At 39.9% G+C, this 22,325-nt stretch overlaps 1 protein-coding gene and 1 long non-coding RNA gene across 3 annotated transcripts in view; both read right to left on the reverse strand.

Moving 5' to 3' along the window:
- The window catches only part of lin7a (lin-7 homolog A (C. elegans)), a 41,638-nt gene that overhangs the window by 10,200 nt on the left and 9,113 nt on the right, over positions 1-22,325 (reverse strand). For both annotated transcript variants that reach the window (XM_085137655.1, XM_085137656.1), the window contains exons 2-3: positions 14,911-15,029; positions 1,258-1,329 (exon numbers count right to left, since the gene is read on the reverse strand). In XM_085137655.1, the coding sequence (XP_084993781.1) occupies positions 1,258-1,329; positions 14,911-15,029 (191 nt within the window). The remainder of the gene's footprint in view (positions 1-1,257; positions 1,330-14,910; positions 15,030-22,325) is intronic.
- On the reverse strand, positions 4,804-14,904 carry LOC146499396 (uncharacterized). The gene is made up of 2 exons (XR_014870156.1): positions 9,994-14,904; positions 4,804-9,815 (listed from the first exon to the last, which is right to left on the reverse strand). It is a non-coding gene; the product is annotated as an uncharacterized LOC146499396 (long non-coding RNA).

Raw genomic sequence — 22,325 nt, forward strand, 5'->3', positions numbered from 1 at the left:
GCTGGAAACATTGCTCAGCGATTTTGTTCCATATTGACGTGATAGCATCACGCCATTGCAGATAAAGATTTATCGGCTGCGCAGCCAGGTTGAGAATCTCGAATTCCGTCACATCCATCACATCTATTGGATTGAGATCTGGTGAGTGTGGAGGCCGTTTGAGTACAATGAACTCATTTATTCAGTGTTTAGTTGGTACCACAGGGCCCAAATTGTGCTAAATATGCCCCACACCATTCTCCACCACCACCAGCAGCCTGAATCATTGATAGAAGGGAAGATACTTGAATACTTTTGTTGTATTTGAGTTACTGTTGCTTTCCTGTCAGCTTGAAGCAGTCTGGCTATTCTCCCCTGACCTTTGGCATCAACAAGGCATTTTGTCCCAGAGAACTGCTGCTTACTGGATTTTTCTTGTTCCCTCTTTTGGACTGTTTTCCGTAAACCTGAGGGGTGATTTTGTGGGAAAATTCCAGTAGCTCGGCAGTTTATGAACTGCTCAGATCAAAAACAACTGTGTCACTTTCAAACTCACTTAAATCACTTTTTGTCTCTATTCTGATGCTCTGTTTTGAGTTGGGGACCGCTGGCTTAGAGCATGCCTAAACACACTAAGTTGTTGCCATGATTGGCTGATTAGATATTTTCATTAATGAGCACCTAACAAAGTAGCCAGTCAGTGTATATCAGGTTAAAGAAGAATCTTAGACCTTTCCAAACAAACAAATTAATAAAATGTTCATAATTTATATCAATGAGCTAACTCTGGTCTACAGCTATTTGCATGTCCATCTGCACATTCTGTCTGTGGTCAAATATACGTGTAAACTTGAAGTTAAAGAAAATGGTTTGAAAAAAAGGATGTAAAATATGTTAGTTGTTCCCATCCCATGTAAACACAAACTTTTTTTTCCTTTTATGTGTGTGCTCTCTCAATAGATAAAGAAATGAAACGTCATAAATGTGAATCTGTCAGACAGTCTTTTAGCACATGAGACTAACAGCCACCCTTTGGTTTTATTCATGGAAAACTGGCACTCGTGTGTCATTGCTTGATGACCCACACACTCTTAATGAGGGCCATTATCAAAGGATGTAGTTTGCTGATTTCAGGCAGCTTTGGCCAAATGAAATGATGAGAATGAAATCACTGGGTAAAGTGATTAAAAGACAGCTCCCGAGTAATTACTTACAGCTTTCAGTAATTATATATATTATGATTTTATTGCTGAGCCAAATTTCCAACACAGTTCTTACCTTAGCCGTGGCCCTGGCCTGATACTCTGGACAGCCATTCACTGTAATTGTTTCGTGCATATACTGGTACACCTGAAAGAAATGAAGACAGAGATGCACGTGGTTGAAATCTGAATCCACCAACTTGCACATGAGCTCAAACTCTTCTTTTCATAGTCAAATAATGGTTTCCTTCCACAGAAGGCTGTGCGCACTTGCATGTGTACAATAGCAAACTCTCAGGAAGCACATGGCATAGACTGATCCCTAATCTATGAGCAGTAATATTGCTCCTAGTATTTCAAAGTAACACTCAAGTGATAGGGCCTCGCTCAAGCCTTTGTATTTAATAACATCTTGTAACAGAAAATCCTATTACGATCCGGCACGATGACTTTCTGCAAACACGCTGGTGTTATCAGCAGCTAGACAGATAAGGGAGAGAGAATTTTGCGTTGATGCAGACAGAGAAGGATTTCTGTTACTGTAGAAAAAGTCAGATGTTCTTTTTTTGTTAATGTATATTAAAGGGGAGACTCTGGACTCTACCAGAGTAGGTCTGGATGATTCACGATTCAAAATAACCCCAAGTTCATCCATCCATCCCCTCTCTTTAAGCAAGTTTTCTTCCTGTCCCTTATTAACAGATAGTTTGAACAACAAATGGGTGGGAATTCTGTGCACCTGGCCAGACCTGTTTTCCTGAGATGACCATATTAGGAATATTCCCTCTCACTGACCTAAAAGGTAGATCAGAACTGTCTGAAACAGAGGCTTTGTCTGAAAACTGTCTAAAGCCTGAGCTTTGGGGTTACAGGGATGACTTACTCTGTCTCCTTTAAACTTTCATGTTGACAAATGGAGGCATATTGTGGTGTTACAGACAGCATAAAAAGTCAACAGAACAAGAAGTAACAGATTCTGCTGGGACTGAGCCGGTGCTAAAACACGGGTTAGTGAGCATGTCCATCTGGGTAAAAAAAAAAGTTTTCTATTTGCTGAAGCAGACAGAATAAGTGCAGACAGCTGACCTTTCCTGTTTAGATGTGGCTTTTTAGAAAACCTTACAAGCAGACTTGTTCGGAGACTATAAAAGAGGAGACCATGGCCAATGTTGACTTGTGGGTAACATGCGGTAACTGAAGATATACTAGAGGAGTGCCAATTCACACACTAAAACAAACAGCCTGATCTAATTTGTGTATGTTTTGCAGCTATAGAGTAGTCAGAAATCCGACCCAGTGCTACTGTCACATAATAAGAAATATAATCCAAGGATATGTTACATGTAAACTAATTCAGCTGTGTATGCTCATATTAACGATGGGCATAGTTTCTAATGATGATGAGATCGGGATATGTTGAAGTAAATCTCAGACTCTAAATCCTTGATTTTAGGGAGTTTTTCTTCTCTCGGATCTAAGCAGCGCACCATTGTGCTGCCCCTGCTAGAGTCGAATAAAAATATGGACCTCAAAATAAAGGTCATAAAAGAATGACTGAAATCTTTTGGCTGATGACAAACAGTCCCATTTTTCTGCCTGCAATGTTGCTCACTGCCTCCTACATTTTTCTTTACATTAAAGAAAACGTCTGAACCAGACATACCCATTACCTGCACAGAGAGAAATCAGGAGTTTAACATCAGTCAAGTTTGTGTTCATTGTTTGTAAGATATTTTTCAGAAAGCAGCAACTTGCCAGTGCACTTTCCAAATATCGCCTTGAGGTGTGACTGCCACCCCGGGATGGCAGCGTAACACAAGGCCTGCTTTTGCAAATGACTTGATTAAATACCGTAATGGCAGCACTGATTTCAGTGGAAAGATTCTCTAACTATCATCTAGCTGTTTTAATCTCACATTTATGGCATCTGCAATTAACTCAACGAATAAGTGATTGCATTTTAATGGAACTGACGAATGGTTCTCAGCAGAAAAACAACAGCTTCTCAATGCAAAGCAGACTTGGAATGAATGCGTATGCTATGTTGGGTATTATGGCTCAGAAATAAAATAATGATTCCACTTCCTGGATGACGTCTCTCATCGCAGCAGAGCAGCTTGTTGGAGGCGAATGTGGCAGGCAGCTCTGACGTATCCCTGCAAAAACATTACAAGGGCCTCGCTTTTCTCTATCGTCAAAAGGGTGTATACTTATAGGATGCAAACCTTCAGATATGTGTATGTAGAGATCTCAAGAGCATGGAAAAAAATATCCCTGAGCTCCTGTCGGCTTGTTTGCTCATGAATCTCAAAGACCAAATGACTAGCTTTTGAGGGTGCACTTCAGAGCGCAACATGTTTTTGTAGATTCATGGTGCCGCTGATGCATTTTGATAAGAGGAGCCTGCAGTCCCCCCCCCCCCCCCCCACACACACACACAAAACTCCCAAGTGACACCTTTTCCTGAGGACTTCTTCCACCTTTGCACTTTTTGAGGCTTAGCACAGCTTTATAAATGCCACAAAAGGTTTTTCTTGCCTCTATCTTACTACACAGTAGCTTCATTTCTCTCTCATTTATCCCTTTGTTAGAAAAACACTACAGCAAGTGCTAATTACAGCTATTTATTCACTCCATAACAGTCTCTAATGCTCTCTCTTAGCACCTATAAGACAAGAAGTCTGTAGGAAAAATGGGCTTTATCTGTCTGTGAAAGTAAAGCATTTTGGTCCTCAAAACATGGTCTCTGTTATGTAAATGTTTAGTAATGGCTCTATTCAAACACGACGTTACAGATAGCACTGCAATGCGTATGAAATACTTGGCATATTCTGAGAAGGCAGCACAGCAGTGAGCAGAAAAATAATGATACCCAGAAAATAAATAATTCTCAGGTTTCTCTCAGTATATAATCGCTGATGCATCAAAATGGCCAAGGTGAGCATAAGGGTGGCCAACATCTCACTTTTGGATCCCCTGATCCTCATCAATGCATAAAAAAAACAGTCAACTATTTCACAGATAAAGTCTCACAAGGGTTGACTAAAATAATGCACTTAAAAAGTATTTTTAAAGTGCTTATTGTAAATTCATGAGTGTAATATAGTTTCATTTTTATGCGTAATTAAATGTGAAGAAACAGCTTCTATGAATATATGATCCATTTATCTGTGTATTGTGTTGACAAGATATAAAGACTGAAGATGAAGTAGGGTTGTGCTGCGCTTTCATGTAATACCAGTTTATACCACAAGAGAACGCAGTAAAGTATTTACCCTTGTAATTCATTAAGCACTATTTCTGCTTATAATTGTAGCCTGACAAAAGGCAAAGCCTCTTAAGAAAATGAGGTAAATGTCAGCACACACAAAGAAGAATAAAATCACAGAAAACAATCAAAAACAGTAGGCAAGAGTGGAAAAACGCACGCCACGCCCTCTGGTAATCCTGCCCCCTGGTGGTGTGGTGAAAGCTTTAGTTAAATTACTCAGGGCAGTGTTTCCCAACCTTTTGGAGCCACGGCACATATTTCACATTAGAAAAATCACACGGCACACCACCAAACAAAAATGTCACAAAAAGCGTACTGATCATTTTTCCCCGGTCTGTATTTTTTCTAGGACCCAGGTCAGATTGACTACTTTTTCTTTTCAAATATTTATCCATTGCTATTACAGGCTCCGTTATCTCACTCCCAGCATGACTATGATGTAATTTCTTCTGCGTCTTCTACTGTTTTACTGGCAGTTGGCAACCCATTTAATTAGAGCAGGTAGTTATACCGCCCTCTAGGGGAGGAGAATGTAATTGTTCTGCCCGTTACTCACGCTGATTAATTAGGGTATTAATCAGGTGGAGCCAGATAATCTTCCACGCCACACCTATGTGGGGCGGCAGAGTGGATAGGAAACACTGACTCAGAGGGCAATTGCAAAATGCTGGTTTGGAAAAATGTCAAAATCAACTTAACACGGACCAGTGCTCAAAGATACGCAGACGTAGATGCCAAGAATTGTTTTGAAACACACAAAAGATAACAAAAGATAGACACTAAGGTGCCATTTTAAAGCCTCGAAAAGTGTTTTTCCTCTTTTCTGACTCCTACGTAACTAAAATTTACAAAATGGACTTAATGTTTTATCCAGTATGACTCGAAATCATGTCCATCTTTCACTGTTACTTCTCCTGCTTAATGTTCATAGCAATACCACATACAATGTGCCAAAGTAACTGCAACTCTGGGAACTTCAGATACAACACTTCTAGTGTGAGGAAAGAGAAGAAGAATTATAAAGGCTGAATTATTTAGCCTGTGCTGTAATTTGGGAATATAAGCGGATGGATATCAGCTGAACATTTAAATTAAATAAAGACGACCATTTGCATAATTTCTTTTTTGGAACAGTGGAACATTGAGTGTCCACTCTGACTGAACAGATCCTTTAAAAAAAGCCTTATGAACTGGCTGATGGTTTGATTATTTCCTAGTTCCTACCTTGCCGTTTCACGAGTTGAGCAGCAGAGCTCATGCAGGGCATCTTGACCCTAAATGTTTTATTTTCTTATAAACAATGACTAATATATCCATACCACAAGCAGCAAGGCGTTGCAGTGGTTAGCCCAATTGTTACATGGTCAATATATTTCCATGAGGAGTCTGCATGCCCTCCCTGTGTCTGTGTGGATTTCCTCCAGGTACTCAGACTTCTTCCTCCAGTCTAAAGACAAGCTTGTTGACTTTGAACTTGTCACTGAGGTAACTGGAGTTTATAAAACAAATCACTGTATTAATGCTTAAATGTAGCCTGTAATGTAAAGCAAGAAGAACAGAAAAGTGCTATATATATATATATATATATATATATATGTTAGCCCATTCCCAAGTTCACTGATTTTTCTGTAAAAAATATTAATATATAATATGTCCTGGCTTATTTATTCATCATATTTAAATAACAGTGCTCTGAAGATCCACAGTTGATATCTCCCTTCATATTTAACCTGATTGGTTGCAGTGCCCCGCAGTGAGCCCAAAAATGGGACTAACAGCTTTGTGCTTTTGAATGTCAGCCTCCTCTTGTGGTGGGTGCACTTTGCTCTAAAAAGGCCAGTTTTCCTGCAGGCATCTTGTCAATTCCCCTTTCCTTTAACCAAATGTCTTCACTGTCCTTCCAACAACATCAATACAGCCACTCCATCCTCCCCTACATGGCTCCCTTCTGCTTAGTTTGCCACACATTCCTGGTTTTAATGGTGAAGTGGACACAAACACATTCTTTCTAAAAGAATACCATCACCACAAAGCCCATCTCGGAAGGGATGCCTACAGGGAATATTGATGCAGTGCTTCTTAGGAACACGGCTTCTTGTTTTGTCTTGTGAGAGATGGAGAGGGTGGACGGGGGGTGGGGGAAAAGGAGGTCTTAGTCTGGTTAATGTAGTTTTGTTAAGGATGAAAACCATTATAGTTAGCGTCTCAGTGGTGCAAACCATGACACTGAGGGAAAATATAGAGCTCGAACAGACTGACTTAATGTACCTTTCATCCTTTAACTTAATGTGATGTGGGAGTCAGAGGCATTGTGACGGAATCAACACAAATCCCAGTCAATTATGCTGACTGAGAATCTCTGCTGAAGTGGAAAATCAACTGCAATTTCAAAGCTGATGAAAAACGTGGCCGCTCTGAGCCTGCTTATTGCACTTCCTGTATTGGTCACGTGGCTCCGTCTAACCCAATATCCCGAACATCACCCCCTTCCATCATTTCCAGCTGGTTAGCTCTTCCAGTCATCTCATCTTGCGTCCTTCCTTTCCCATTTGCATAGGCTGATTGACCCGGACAACTCATTCACGGTGTTGCAGTGAAACTAATGCTGCGACACAAGACTCTCCCCCACACCATCGATGAACGTGGCGAGGGGAAGACAACCAGCTCATCAAACTCTGTCTCGTTGTCATTTATCTCTAACACTGCTGAACTGGCTCTTTTCCCTGCCGTCCATTCTTCATTTTGACAGTTAACTTGTCATCCACTAACAAGGCTGATTCATGTTTGGCAAATTCTCTTGACGCAGACATATAGTAGGAAGTCAGGTTTATACTCCATAGACAAGATTAGTGTCCCCTCCCCTGTCTCTGAAATGAGCCAACTCAAATATGTGTGTAAGAAAAGGAATCATATCATAGATTACAGGATAAAGTTTGTACTGGAAAGAAAGGTCATCTGTGATAATGAAATCCCACAAGGTGAGCGTGATCAAACTGTACAAGGCGAGAGTTGAGCTATTTTAACCTGCGTTTTATGGTGAGAAAAATGAATTAGAATATGATTACAAAAATGAATTTTTAAACAGCTCCAAAGTGAAAAACTGATCTAGTTAAAAAGCAGTGGGTTTTTCTTAGAATTACGAAGATATTTTTTCCCTTTTAGGCAGCAGTGAGTTGAAATTACTGCCATTATAGCGTAAAAAGCTACTTCCCGAGATTTCACAATCACTTTAGATTGGTATTCCATGACAATGAGCATTTGTTGTGTGCATTATGGTATCATTTTGTGGCTGAAAGTGCTGATTTATTTCTTCCTCTGTAATATTCAGACATCTGAGATATTAGAGATAAAAATCAAGAAGCAAAGAAAGACAAGAAATAGACAAATAAATTAAAGCAGTGGGGATTTTGTAATTTTTTTCAGGTTTGCTTTTAATGTTTCAGTTAATGGTAATCAGTGTTGGTCAAGTTACTTGAAAAAAGTAATCAGTAACTAATTACTGATTACTTCCCCCCAAAAGTAATCCAGTTACTTTACTGATTACTTTTTTCAAAAGTAATTAATTACTTAGTTACTTTTTAAAAACACGATTTACAACCTGAATAGGTAATAAAGCGATAGATCTTTCAGCCCAATTCTACTTTTTCTGCATAATCCATCATACAAAATGTAATCAAATGGAAAAGTCTCTTTTTAAAACTTGTTTTATTAGTTTTAATCTTTTAACTTTATGCATCAAGCAAAAATGTAATTATATGCAACATTCTCTGACTGGAAGAAATTTGTTTAACGTTTAAACCTATTTTCTGCTCATTCCAGCACATAAAATATTTTTTTGTGTTTACACTCACTCTTTCAAATAAATGCAAGTGAAACACAGCAGAAAATAAATAAAATCAAAGACTAGCGGTCCTGTTGCTCTATTTTCACCTGTATAGCAGGAGTGGCGTAGGCGGAGGTTTACCCTGGTGCAGGTGTGCTGCAGCGGTCAGTGGAAGAATCCGCGAGTTTCTCAGTGAATTTCCAATTACGTGGTAGCGCACTCTGTGTTTGCTTGGAAGTTTAGGGGTTTTTTTTCACTGTAAAAAGAAGTTTTCTTCCCACGCAGTGATTAGCGGAAGCTAATGTTTTTGTCACTTTTTATGGAATCAAACTCAAAATAAGGTCAGTACTTCCACGCTTTAAACGCTGCACGGTCATACTGTCTCCCGCACTCGATATATTATCCTTTGTTGATCTTGTCGGGTTCAATATTGAGGAGGGATACAGGAGGTAATCAGCTTCCATAATAACAACACTGATCCGGCCGGGTGGAGTCAAACGATGATTTTAATGCACACACGTGGGAAGACCACCGCTGTACACAGACAGCGCCGATCCCCGACTTACAGAGCATAAGCAGGTGTTTTATACCTTTCAGGGCTTAAATTTACTACGCCCCTTCAACGTCAATCAGATACAGGTCATACATAGGTTTCAAAACCACAATGACTTAACACAGTTTAAAATAACATCGTCTCCGTCTCCACAGCAGATGCTTCCTGTCAACATTCTGACTTTCACTTCCCGTCTGGAACACCAGACCCACACCCTGCAAGAAACTGTTCCTCTTTTTGCAGAGACAGCAAGAAACTATTCCTCTTTCACAGAGACAATTTTAGAGTTACAAGCAAACATGATTAACTTCTCACCTATAAATGAGATAAAGTCTACTGTGTGAGTGTGTGTGTGTCAGCATGAACTGCACTCAGTTTCACCTCTCACTTCACCAGCTGAAACTTGTAACCTTTTCCACCAGACAGAAGGCCAGCACGTACACATTTCAGATTATAACAAGCATTCAAACGCATTTAAGATTATAGATTCAACTCAACAGTTTAGAGTGGTTATAACTGCACCTTTAATAAGGGTAATCGGGTACCAATATGTTTAAACATCTGAATGCAATATCAATACTGTAGATTGTATTATTGATGCAATGGTAATGATGATGATTATTAACAATAGCAGTAAAATATATCTCTAATTCCTCACAATCTGCACACAGCTGTTGCCACGAACGTCGCACTCGCTTACGTCACTGTCATGAGACATTCTCGCAAAAAAAAAAATCACGGTTTTAGTAACGCAGTAACGCAGTGTGCTTACGGGAAAGTAACGGTAATCTAATTACCGTTTTTGCAAAAGTAATCCCTTACTTTACTCGTTACTTGTAACGTGTTACTGCCCATCTCTGATGGTAATTAACTGCTACCTATAAGAACAACAAAGCAAAATTTTAAGAAATTACTGCCTATAACCTGGAGACAGCTACATGCTATATAAACATTCAGTAACATCCAGGGGTGATGTATGTACAAAGTCTGGCATACATACAGACAACTGTCAAGTGCTGTCTTACACTCAAAATACATGTAATAGTACAGGAATTCACAAGTGTGGAATCAGTTGACTAGGACTAGTTTTTCAGCTGCGTGAAACATTCTTCTTCTTCTTCTTCCATCTCATCTTATCCCTTGCATGCTCTTCTATGACACCAACATCACACCAGTCTTCCTTTACTACATCCATGAATCATTTATGGGATCATGCTTTTCTCGTCCTGCCTGGCAGCCCCATCTTCACCATCCTTCGTCCAGTTGAGTTAAGTGTCATGATAGTAGCAGGGCCGTTACAGAGGGTTACATTCTTCCTTTATGTACAAGCTACTGGTTCAAATAATTATAAAAAAATAAAAAAAAAACATTTTTCAATACCTACAGACTGGAATAAAGGCAGGCTGTGTGTGAGAAGAAGACATCACCAGACAGAAAAAATGAACCCTGTGGCTGTAGCTGCTTTCTCTTGTCACAAACAAACATATCAAAAAAAGCGTTAGTATTTCAGATAATTAAATCCAGCCTAACTGCTACTTTCCCACTGAGATTCCCTTTCACTCAAAGATTGTCTCTGCTAACTGCTCCTGATGCAAACAGAGCATCGGAGGACACAGCTGTTGAGAGCTGTGATGTTCCACTACATGACCTCATTTAATGCGCCGCATAATAATGGTAATAATCTACAGTATGCAACAACCGCCACTTATAAATGGTCCTCCAGCTGGCTCAGCACTACAGAGAGATGCTGTTGTAGTGCGTCGGTTTTCCAAATGTGTCATTGACTATAAGCCACAGTCGTCCTCACTGCAGCCCACTAATCCCACAGCATCTCTGATGGTTTCCCTGGTGACTGTGTTTAGCCAGCTCTTTGTGGGTGAAGTGCTTTGCATCTTTGGCTCTTGGCAAACAGCAACTACTGCTTTTTTTTATGAGGTTTTTGAGAATCACTGTCATTGCACTCCAGTGACTGGCACTGAGATCAGTCAGCTGGTTGCCAGACGGGCAGTTGGTGCCAGGACGTGCCAGGCTTCCCCAAGCTGGCCAGAGCAGAGCAGAACAGAAGACTATTCCCCATCCCTTCTGTTGCATGTTTTCATGGGTTTTACGTAACATTTGATCAGAATTAATTTCTGATCATTGGTGTCATTGCTGGTGTTGGCGAACCTTCTATTTTTATGTCTAGACAAAAGCTGAAAAATTAATGATCTCCAGCATTCACTGATTAAACTGCGACTATGAAGGGCGTTCAAATTGGATGTCTTGTCAAATATCACATTTTATCATCCTCTACAGACTCTGCATGACACTCCTTTTTGATGTGTTTCCTTGATCTAAAAGGGACCTTTAGTGCTTTACCTTATTTTCTGTCCCACATATATGCATATAGTGCAATACAAAGGTTTTCAGCCACCGCTAATTTCTTTATATTTTGTTATATAAAATGGGAAAAGTGGCAGTGATTTATCAAAACATGTGCATAGATGGATATGCGGTATGTAAGGCAAATATAAAGTTTGTACAAGTCTAACGAGCCAATATTCAGTATGACCCCCTTTAGTCTTCGACACAACCTGAACTGTCTTAGCCAGGTGTTCTTGTCATATCTTGAATTCATCTTCAGGAACAGCTCCTCTGGGTTCTTGAAGGACATTTTTTGGAGGTCTTTTCTACATGATCCCACACTACTTCAAAAATGTTCAGTCCAGGCTCTGGGGAAGCCAGGCAATGACTGATAGTTTCCCCATTGTGTGTTTTTCTATCCAGGTATGTTTTTATTGCATTGGCAGTGCGTTTGGGATCATAATTCCATCAGTTTTTCCAAGATCCCAACACCACTGACTGAAATACAGCCCCACAACATGACTGAGCCTCCACCGTGTTGCACTCACTGCTGACTCTGTCCTGATCTCCTCTATCTATAATGACATCAATCCGAATCCGACATTTCAAATAACGCGTTCACACTGATTTTTTCAGTCCAGTTCTTTGGGATACCTCAGCCTTTTCTCCCCGTTTCTCTTCTTTCCTGGTAGCCACCCTTTCACTGAGACCATTTCTGACAGTAGAAGGATAAATTGAAGGGCTAGATGCATCTTTCAGGTCCTGCATCAGGTTTTTTTCTGAAGGGCACGACTTTCACGACTGTTCATCTGCTGTAGATAAAAACTTTAAAAGTGCTTCAGAAAGCCTAAACAACTATAGCTCCAGGGCGTTTTAAAAAGTAGAACAAAGCCAGCGTTGTTGTAAGCTAAATATAAAGAACTGGTAGGTGTCTCACAGTGTTTGCACAGTACATTCTATCAACACGTGTAGACACTTAGCCATCAGGGTGCTGTAACCACTTTGATCTAGACAGTTTTTTCTACTCTTAGATCAGTATGATGTCAGTAAGGCTAAATATCATGGCCATCTCATGCACACAGCTCTGGATGATAGCACACAAGCCCCACCCAAGTGATCCTGAAACATTCAGCTTGCAAAGCGCAGCCATTCAGAAGAAAGCTGCTTTACCTACAGGTGGTTACAGAAAGTGGATGGGACAACTGTAAGAGTCTGAAAATATGAGGCATCTTTGACAAAAGTTATGTTATATTTTTAAAAAAAAAGAAAATTAAATAAATTATGTATGCTATAATACATCGGACCAGCTTTTTTTTTTTTTTTTTTTTTTAAATCACAGTACCCAAATTGCAGTTAATGCATAAAATTGCATTTTAATATGCTCTGTTAAAGTAACAGAAATGGTGAGATCTTGTTAAATACAGAAGTGTCATACTCATCGTTTTCTTCATCTTTTACACTGCTTCTATACCCCCAATTAAACAAATGACAAAATATTTTATGCAATTATTTATCTTCAGATTTTAAGACCTTCTTTATTATTTTGTTTACCCCATATATACTTCTAAGTAACAAGTACAAGCTGAGAAAGTAAGTTTTACAAAGTGCAAATTACAGCAGCTGGCTTACAACTCCCCATATCACTGATTATCCAAAACATATTATGGTTATTTTTTGCCCTGCAGCAGTAAAATCTTATTGCATGTCTACTTAATTTACAACACAATTCCCTTCAGAAAATAGAGCGGCGCTCTTCCCAACATACTGATGAAGTCCGCTAATTGTCTTTCATTCCAGAACAAATTACATGTTCACTTTGTTCACAATTAACTTGCAGCACAGAGGCCATTCTGTCATCTGGTTCCCTGCTCTTCAAACTGCTGTTTACTTAACAAATCCATGTCACTGGGTAGTGCTACAGTATATCACAACAGACAGAACACTAAACACACAAGATCTGTTGTTATCAGCCTGTGCAGCCGCGCCACGTAGAGCGAACGCTCTTGTTTGCTTTTTACCCCCGCCGTCTTGATGAATGATCTCAAGATGACGGATCAGTGGGTGGTTGTTTTGCGTGCATGAGAATGAAAGCATTTTAACAAGAGGAGAAAAACAAGAACTTCAGTTTCACGATTCACATTTTACTTCATCCCCGTAAAATACGATTGTCCCTAACAGTGATTCGCTTAATTAAAATTCAGTTTAACGAGCTTATCAAACCTTAGACTTAATGAAATGCTCATGATGTTTTCTGGCCCTGTGAACATTTAAATGTGTGTGTGGGGGGGTGGGGGGGGGGGGGTTATGCAGTCAAAAACCCACTGTGCCTCTGACTTCTGCTGTTCAGCTCTAACTGTAATAAGGCAGCGCGATAAGCTCTGACATTTTCATTATGCTGCAGTCATTTGTTGATTGATGCAGCTCAGCAATGGCTTAAAGTTACACTCTCTGATTTTCTTGTTGTTGCTCCAGGCTTACTGTGGGCTTTGGGTTTGAGTTTCAAGGCACTTACAGTGACCTGACAGCACAGTTTGGCACCACTGCATTATATAAAACTATCAGGTATGTTACTTTTCACCGTCGGCCAAGATATGAAATATGTTGAGCGAAAAGCTGTTTAGAGATTTGGATGTCAAGTCAGGTGTCAAATTCATTTGAAAAACACAAGGTGACTATCTGCTGTTTTTATTTCCTTGGGTCTGATGGAGCTTACAGGACTCAGAATCAGTGCTCTTGCTACTATCAAGCCTTTCAAGCACCACAGATAATAATACGCTTAAAGTTATAAGTAACCACGTCAAGCTAATCTTCAAAGTAAGCCAACAAATCGCAATGGCACTTCTTTTAAATGAACTACTTAGGGCCCAAGTGACAGAATTTCTAAGACCACTCCTGCTACCGAAATTTAGTGATTTCAAAATCCGATATTTCAATATTTTCCAATATCGATATCTTTTTCTTTCAAATGCAAAAAACATAAACATTGTTGGCAACAGCTGGAAGAAAAACTCCATAACCTTTTGTTTTGTAAAGTTATTTGTTTACTCTTACACTCTCTGCCTGACTTTGCTCACATTAGCTGGCCGTATGTTACCAAAACAGAAGTTGCAGTGCCCTCAGGTGGGCAAACTATGCAATGTCAACAGTAGAAACATATATGAATGGTGTCTCTTCTTTACTTTTTAAATTTTCATTTATTTTCATTTCAACTTTCATTATCATCAATCATCAATAAATACCAATAGCGGTCCTGTCTGACTGTCTGTTACACAGCAGAAAATGTCAGCATGTCAGCAGTTTAATATATTTATTTATTTATCCCCTTTATGTATATCTAAAAGTGAATTACATTCCTGTCTCATTGCGGTTTAGATGTTGAGATTATTCGTATGGGTCCCTGCACTGCTGGTATTCCTAACAATGCCCATGTGCCCTTTCAAGAAAAGCTACATAATGATTGTCTTTGGTGCTTCAAGCTCTTATGGGTCATTAGCCCTGTGGAATAAGAAATGGAGTTAGATGGATAAAGCCATTGCAAAAGTCACGCCTGAGTTCAGCTTATTGTTCCCACATTTTATCTTATTGTATTGTTTTGTTTTAAATTACAAAAACATATTATGCACAAATTCTACTAAAGGTCCAGTACAGAAGACAGATGGGAAAGGTCATGACAAAGGAGCCCCACACAAGAAAAACAATCTAAATTCTTGTTGGTGTTCACAGAGCAGCAGTGACTCACCTCTCTGATGGCTGTGCAGAACTCACTCTGAAGGACTTTCTTCAGAGATTGGAGCTTGTGACCGGGAACATCGCCTGACTCCTGCAGCTTCTCCAGCAGCTCAATAGCCCTGGCAACATCTGGGAAGCGAGAGAGAGAGAATGGGTGTGAGTAAATATGTATATGTGTGTGGGTACTCATGCCAAGGGGACAGAGGAAGAGGAAAAAAAGAAGCCCCGTTCAATTACATTAACAGCACTGCTGTGACAAAGGCGCTAGAGCAAATCAATGGGCGGGATAATGGAAATAGACTCAGTCAAGGCCAGCGGTTGCAAGGAAGATAGAACAGCAATCCCATCCATGGATCGTTTGCATTGGCTTATCTCTGAGCATGAGAATAAAGGAGCGGGGTGACAAGTCAAGGACTCATTTGTTGAAAGGTAGCACTTCCTGGAAAGAGTAGGCATTACAAAGCGTTTACACTAAACCGTAAGCCTTAAGGTAGAGGCCGTGACTCTGGGGTCTTCTGAGCTCTTTTCTCTTAATTAGCTTCTGCTGAACAAGTCCCACAGCCTGGATGATTAATTTTTTAACCTCTGAAACTGGCAGGCCAAATAGACTCACAAAGGTAGAAAGGGTGATTTGGTACTCAATCACTGGACGTAGATTGTTGTGTCAATATCATGTTTTATTCATGCCTAAGACCTGTGACCACACAAGAGGGGGTGACGGCAACAACATTTCAGTTCATACAATTCAAGTTCCCCCTCTGTTCTAGTTTCAACCCAAAGGGGACACGGGCTATTTTTTTGCAAGTACCCCATAATAAGGCATTTAAGTAATATTCATTGTCTACTAATTACTGATTATTTAATTCATTCTTTAGGCCAATCAGGTCACATCTTTAAACTAGTAGTACTCTTAACTCCCCAAAATATGTTAAAACTTCAGAAGGATAAAACAATAAAAAGTATTCATAATTTCAGTATAGCACGTAATGAATATATGTTTTATTACATTTAGCTTCTGAACACCACAAAAGTTTGTTTTGTAAATACTATCAAATATTTTTTTCAGACACATTTAATTATTTATCACGTAGAGCCGAATTAAAATGCAACCGTATTGCTCAATATCACAAATGTGACACAAACAGCATCCTCCAACATTAGACAGGAAATTCAGACAAGAAAAAACAATCCCTAAAATGCAAAAAAGAGGAAAATTAAACTGCAGGAAAACTCAGGAAGACAAAGGAAGAGGGATCCCTCTCCTCAGCTAGACAGACTAAGAGTAGATGTTGTGTACACTGTGTTTTTAAAGTAGGTCTCTCAGTGTTGGTAAGGCCTCAAGGGCTATAAATGATCCAGCGGCCTCTGAGATTAGTCTCTTTTAATCTGCGACTGAGTGGCGTCTTTTTTATCTGTTCTTGAGGACACATCAGAAAGTTGTCAAAGCTTTATCTGAATAGATGAGCATAGATTGAACTGAAATATGCCCCGTTATAGAATAAACTTCAAAACTGGGTCACATTATTTCTTGTCAGCAAGTGTGATTAGCTTTGTTTTCGTCAATATCACACTGCTCAAAAGTGTTTCTGTGTAAAACATTTGAGCCTCGCAACATGTTTGATTTATCAGTGGGTTATAATTATATATCAACGACTGATGTTATTCATTTAAAACAACATACCAGCGGCAACAGACGTTTAGCTGAGTTGCAGGTTTAGGGTCATGATATATCAACAAGCAAACACTGCATATTTAATGACGTTATATGGCAGGGCCACACTTCCATCTATGCTGACCACCAGGGATCAAGCACACAGACGCATAAATATACTCTCTAGGTTTTTTGCTGTATCCACATATGCTTGTTCAGAGAGAAAACTGGGAAAACAGGGACACAGAAGTCTGTAATGCAATCAAACATAACAAATTGTGCTGATTTTTGTTGATTAATCAAGAATTTAGATCAGTGATTCGCAAACATGGATACAAGTAACAGAAACAGACAGAAAAAAAAAGGGCAATGTAAATAGAAAACACAAGTACACCTTTACTGCTTCCATAGCAATTAAAAAGTTAAGCAGCAACCAGCTGCTGCTAAACAAATGTATTTGAATAATTCAGTATCAGCAAGTGTGAGCACCTCTATAAAAGCAGAGGTTTTGGCAGTTTGCTGGTCAAGAGCACTCAGGTGTGTGATAACCCAATGCCACAATCTTTCCAGGAATGGTGAACCAAGCAAAATCACACCAAGGTCAGACTTGAGTAATGCTCAGAGAAGCTGCAAAATAAAATAAAATAAAATAAAGCCCCGAAGGCTATACTGCAGACTCTACAGGCCTCAGTCAGCAAGTTAAATGTTAAAGTTCATGACAGCAGAACGGTTGCTGGGAGAAAGTCTATTCTCTCTAAAACGAACGTGGCAGGACAGGTTAGGTTTACACAGTTGCATCTGAACAAAGCACAGCACGTCTAGAATAATGTCCTTTGGACAGATGTTTGCCCATAATGCACAGTGGCACAGCTACCTCATATCCACTGTTAAGCGCTGTGCCGGAGGACTGATTGTTTGGGCTTGTTTTGCAGCCACAGGATGTTGCCACCTTGCAGTCATTGAGTCGATCACAAACTCCTCTATACACCAAAGTGTTCTACAGTCAAATGTGAAGCCATCTGCCTGACAGCCAAAGTTTTAACTGGGTCATGCAACAGGACAATGATCCCAAGCACAGCAGCAAATCTACAACAGAATGTCTGAAAAAGAAAAGAATCAAGGTGCAGCAACAGCCCAGTCAAAGTCCAGACTTCAGCCTGAATGAAATGACGTGACAGGCCCTTAAGAGAGCTGTGCATAGACCTGTGAACGTCAATGAACTGAAGCAATGCTGTAAAGAAGAGTGGGACCAAAATTCCCCCACAATGATATGAGAGACTGAGAAAATCCAATTCAATTCAATTTTATTTATACGGTTCTAAATCACTAAAACAGTTGCCTCGAGACCCTTTATTTTGTGAGGTAAAGGCCATACAATATACAGTGTAGAGAGAAACACCAACAATCAGACAGCAAGCGAGCGCTTGGCAACAGTAGGAAGGAAAAACTCTAGGAATCACAAGCAAGCCGTCTGTGAGCAGTCTGAGAGTGAAGTGCTCTATTATAATTTAGCAAAATGCAAAAAGTCAGAAATTCTAAGTATAAATGAACCATAAATAACCCACTGAGCAGTGATATGTAGTAAAGTAAATAATATATACTTAGAAACATTGATAGACTATTTTATACTTAATAGGCTGTGTCCCCTTCATTTTAAGGCTCAACTATGTTTTATAGCTCCATGCAGGTTTCTTTGGTATAAAAAACACTTAAAAAAAAAAAAACCATAGCCATTTACACACATGCACTATTGCCCTAAGCTTAATATTGCCCCAGGGAGTTGAATGCCAGAAGACAAATGCATGATGCTTTGCACACTGAACCGTCTTAATTTTGTTGGCTTCCCAATCATCCTGCTTTCTGCTTCCTGCAAGCTCTAGTCAGACCCCCTGTCTAAAACCACACAGAGTATCAACATGTGACAAAGAAAAAGTCTGACAGTATCGCAACCTAAACCTGAGGTGTCAAAGATAAGGCCCGGGGGCCAGACACGTCCTGATGAAGACTCCAGCCCGACCCCATTGGACATCATTGGAAGGTGTAAAGTTTTACAGCTTTATCTTTACTGACAAAGACCTCCCACATGCTACACCAAAGTAACTGGGTAATACATAAAAAAATAAAACCAAGGAAAAGTTCTTTTTTTTCTCCCTTTATAATTTCTATTATTTACAACGGATACACAGAATACACTGTGTATCCATCCACTGTACACATAGATTCACGTTTTTGTAATTTGACATGTTTATTTTTTACAATCCTGGTGACAAATTTCTTACATTTACCACAGCATTATTTTTCTACCATATTGAAAAAAACTGAGACATACATTCGAAATTGCACCCCTTTTTCTTATATTAAGATATCTCAAGGATTAAATGTATAATTAAACTTCTTTACACTGACAGAAAGGGGAGTTTCACTGGTCCGGCCCACTTAAGATTAAAGTGGGTTGTATGTGGCCTATGATGTAAAATGAGTTTAACATCCCTGGGCTTGGTTTATGCTTCCAAAGGAGACTCTGGTCCCTACAAGTTTGACTTGTACTTAACAGATTCTCCTTATGTCCCCACTATATGAGTAATACCAGCACACACACACATCCGTGTGCTGGTATTGAATTCTGGGAATATTGAGCAATTCAGCAAAGCAGATGACAGACTGAAAGGCTTTTGCTGCATGCAAGCCAGCGGGAGGTAAGAAAAGAAGCAGTACTGAGCTCTGATCCCTGCGAATACTATATAAGGTAATGTGAAATGTACAGTTTCTAGTTCTTTAAAAGGTCATTTGGGGGCATTGTGCTGTTATTAGACGGACAGGAAATATGGGGAAAGAGAACAGGGGAGTGACATGGTAAGAATCCAGCTGGCTGTAAATCAAATTGGGGACTCATTCCTCAAAGCACTTCCGCCCATGTGGTATGAGCTATAGCCAATTGGCTGTCAGGGCTACCCCCTCTGCCTGTTTCTATTTCAAGCACTCTGTAATAAAGCACTGAGAATTTTATTGATTTGCTTGAAATTGCAGGGGTCAGTTCCCATCACGAGAACAAGGCATGCAAGCGACAGTCCAGTCATTTAATACGGGCTTATTTAGAGCAAACAGTGGTGTGAATTTTCAGGGAAGTGCTAATTAGCCATTAATCTAATAACCAAGAGTTTCATTTAAAGACCTAGAACAGCAGCTGCATTTTTGCTATTTTTCCTGGCGTGTTTTGTCTGTCGAACATTAACGATTCTATCACTCCCAGTCCAAGCACCGTTAGCCTTCAGCATGTTCCCGCCTGTTCCAATCACCTCAGCCCTGCACTTACCTTCACACCTGCTTCTCATCTCCAGAGGGACTGTACACCAAGCCCCTACTGTTACTGCCCCTATGCCTGCAGCTTCTCTCTCTCATTCGGCACAAAAATGCAACTGAAAATAATAAGAAATAAAATGACAACAACAGCGGAAGCGTCTCTAATTAAGAAGCATTAAACACAGATTTAACGAGACACACGTTAGCAGTTGAGCAAAATAAATACATTGCAGTGAGGATCTCGTGCTTTCGTCAATGCTTCGCTTATTCAGTGTTGTCCATGCTGAGTCGACACACTTATGGAGGGTTTATGCTACAGTATTAACCTAGCAGCTCTCTGGGCTTTAGTTGGGACCCCACTCAGTTTCCAAACACCATATTTTTGATTTTATTAAAAAAAAAGGACTAAAAACAGTTGGATGTGTCTTATTGCTGGACTAATGAAGCGCTGTCAAAGTTCCTTGCACGTGTCGGTTAAGCACAAGATTTCCTTTGGCAGCCGTGTGTGACACTTCGGGTAATGGCATTAGTTACACAGGGCTGTCACTCAAAACCAAAAATAAAAGTGAGTTAGAAAAAAAAAAAAAGAGGAACCAAGTTACAAACAACACTCTGATGTGGAAGTTGCGGGTCTTTAAAACAGGATGTTATCTAAAATCTGAACTCTTGACTCCTGCTGTGAGGTGTTATGAATTCAGGGACATTGTGCTGGCATGCTTAGGTTCCTCCTGTCCTCTTACATGAAAAGGTCACTGCAAATCAATACAAAGTTATTCCGAGTGCTCACATGGTGAAACAAGACACCTGATGGTGTTTATTTTCCTTTAATATGTCACCTGTCCGATCTCTAATTGATATTCTGGTCTTTACGCCTGTTTTCTGCCCTGCCCTGTTTATTTTTGGACCCCTGCTCGCCCTTTTTCGGACACTTCGACTTGTTTGTGACCTTTTGTACTTGGCCGACGATTTGGTTGGACGCCAGCCTGCGCCCGCTTAATTAAACTTTGTTCTTAATTCTTCTGTCCTCTCTCAGGGCTGGCATGAGTCTGTGTTACTGAGAGAGATTTATCGTTTTGTACATCACATGGTCAATTTAACCTCTCCTGTTATCGAATACGCCCAACCACCCTGCCAAAAAAAACCACTGGGGTGAATAAAACATTCTTTTTTTGTGTTTTGCAAACACTGAAACTTTTTTCAAAATGTAATTCCCTACATCTCATGTAAACTTGCAATGGTCAGGTCTCCCTTGAAAAACAGGAGTGGGAATTACTACTTAAAATATGGCAAACTTTGCCTTAAAACTTTAACAACAGGTATAAAAGCAGTTTGTTTATACCCATATAACACTTTTTATTAATTCAGCCCCCCCCATATGGGAGTTTAAAGTGCCAATACATTCTTAAGCATGCAGCACTAACACACATATATATATATATATATATATATATATATATATTTTATCAAGGTGAATACTAAAGGTTACTCGTACGCCTGAATATAAAAAAAAAACACTGATTCTGAATAGCTCATAATGACTTGGTACACTTCCAAGCAGCAAGGGCAACGGTCTTGGAGGTTTACGAGCATTTCTTTCTAATTACATGCAGGTCAAGGGCCATCCAGATATTCCCCCCCCCCTCCTCTGCCATTATTGACTTCCACATACTCATTAGCACCATTTTCCTTATCCACATCAAATACTTTCACTAGGCATTCGGAACTTGACTTCAAAGATTGATGTTGCAGACATTTCTGCCAGTGCTTTCATCTTGTTGATCATAAGTGATGCCTTCCCATTTCCTGATATAATCTTTCCAGCTCGAATCGGGGGGGTATTTTAAATTTCAGAAGCTCTGCATCAAACAGAGAAGCTGCACAGTTTAAATGCAATTAAATTGTGCAATGTAAGCTATAGAGAGTAAAAACTGAAATACTGTGAGTCCATGTTTGCCATGCCCTTCATCTTCTGCCATTACAAGATGATATCATTGCAGGTGGACATACAAATCTGAATGTAACGTAAGTGATATCCACACACCTCAAACCAGAGATAACGAAATGTCTGCTCGCGCTGCACAGGCACGTCTCCTCTTTGATGCTTCCAGTGATATGTGCTGTGAACTAGTGGGACCAGTGTGATGGATTATGTCCTGCAGATCGCATTGCCCGCTTTGTTTATTTCTTTAGTTCAGCCACTGCGATTCAAATGAACCACACATATTTAAGCACAAATGTCCCACGGTCACGCTTCACTGTGCACTGCTCTGTGTGTGCTAAATGTGAAAGTGGGCCCCGTTAGATGAGCTGTGTGACGGATCAGAGGAAACCCACGGAGAGGAGGCACTGAAGGGTGATTTTTTTTTCCATGACAAAGCAGCTGAGATGACCGCAGGGGATCATAGTTACGTCACCAGGAAATCACTCCCAAATCAGATGTGCAGTGAAATGACATATTACATTACCTAATAGTG

The sequence above is a fragment of the Neolamprologus multifasciatus genome, chromosome 17 (genome assembly GCF_963576455.1).
Source record: "Neolamprologus multifasciatus chromosome 17, fNeoMul1.2, whole genome shotgun sequence".
Lineage (NCBI taxonomy): Eukaryota > Metazoa > Chordata > Actinopteri > Cichliformes > Cichlidae > Neolamprologus > Neolamprologus multifasciatus.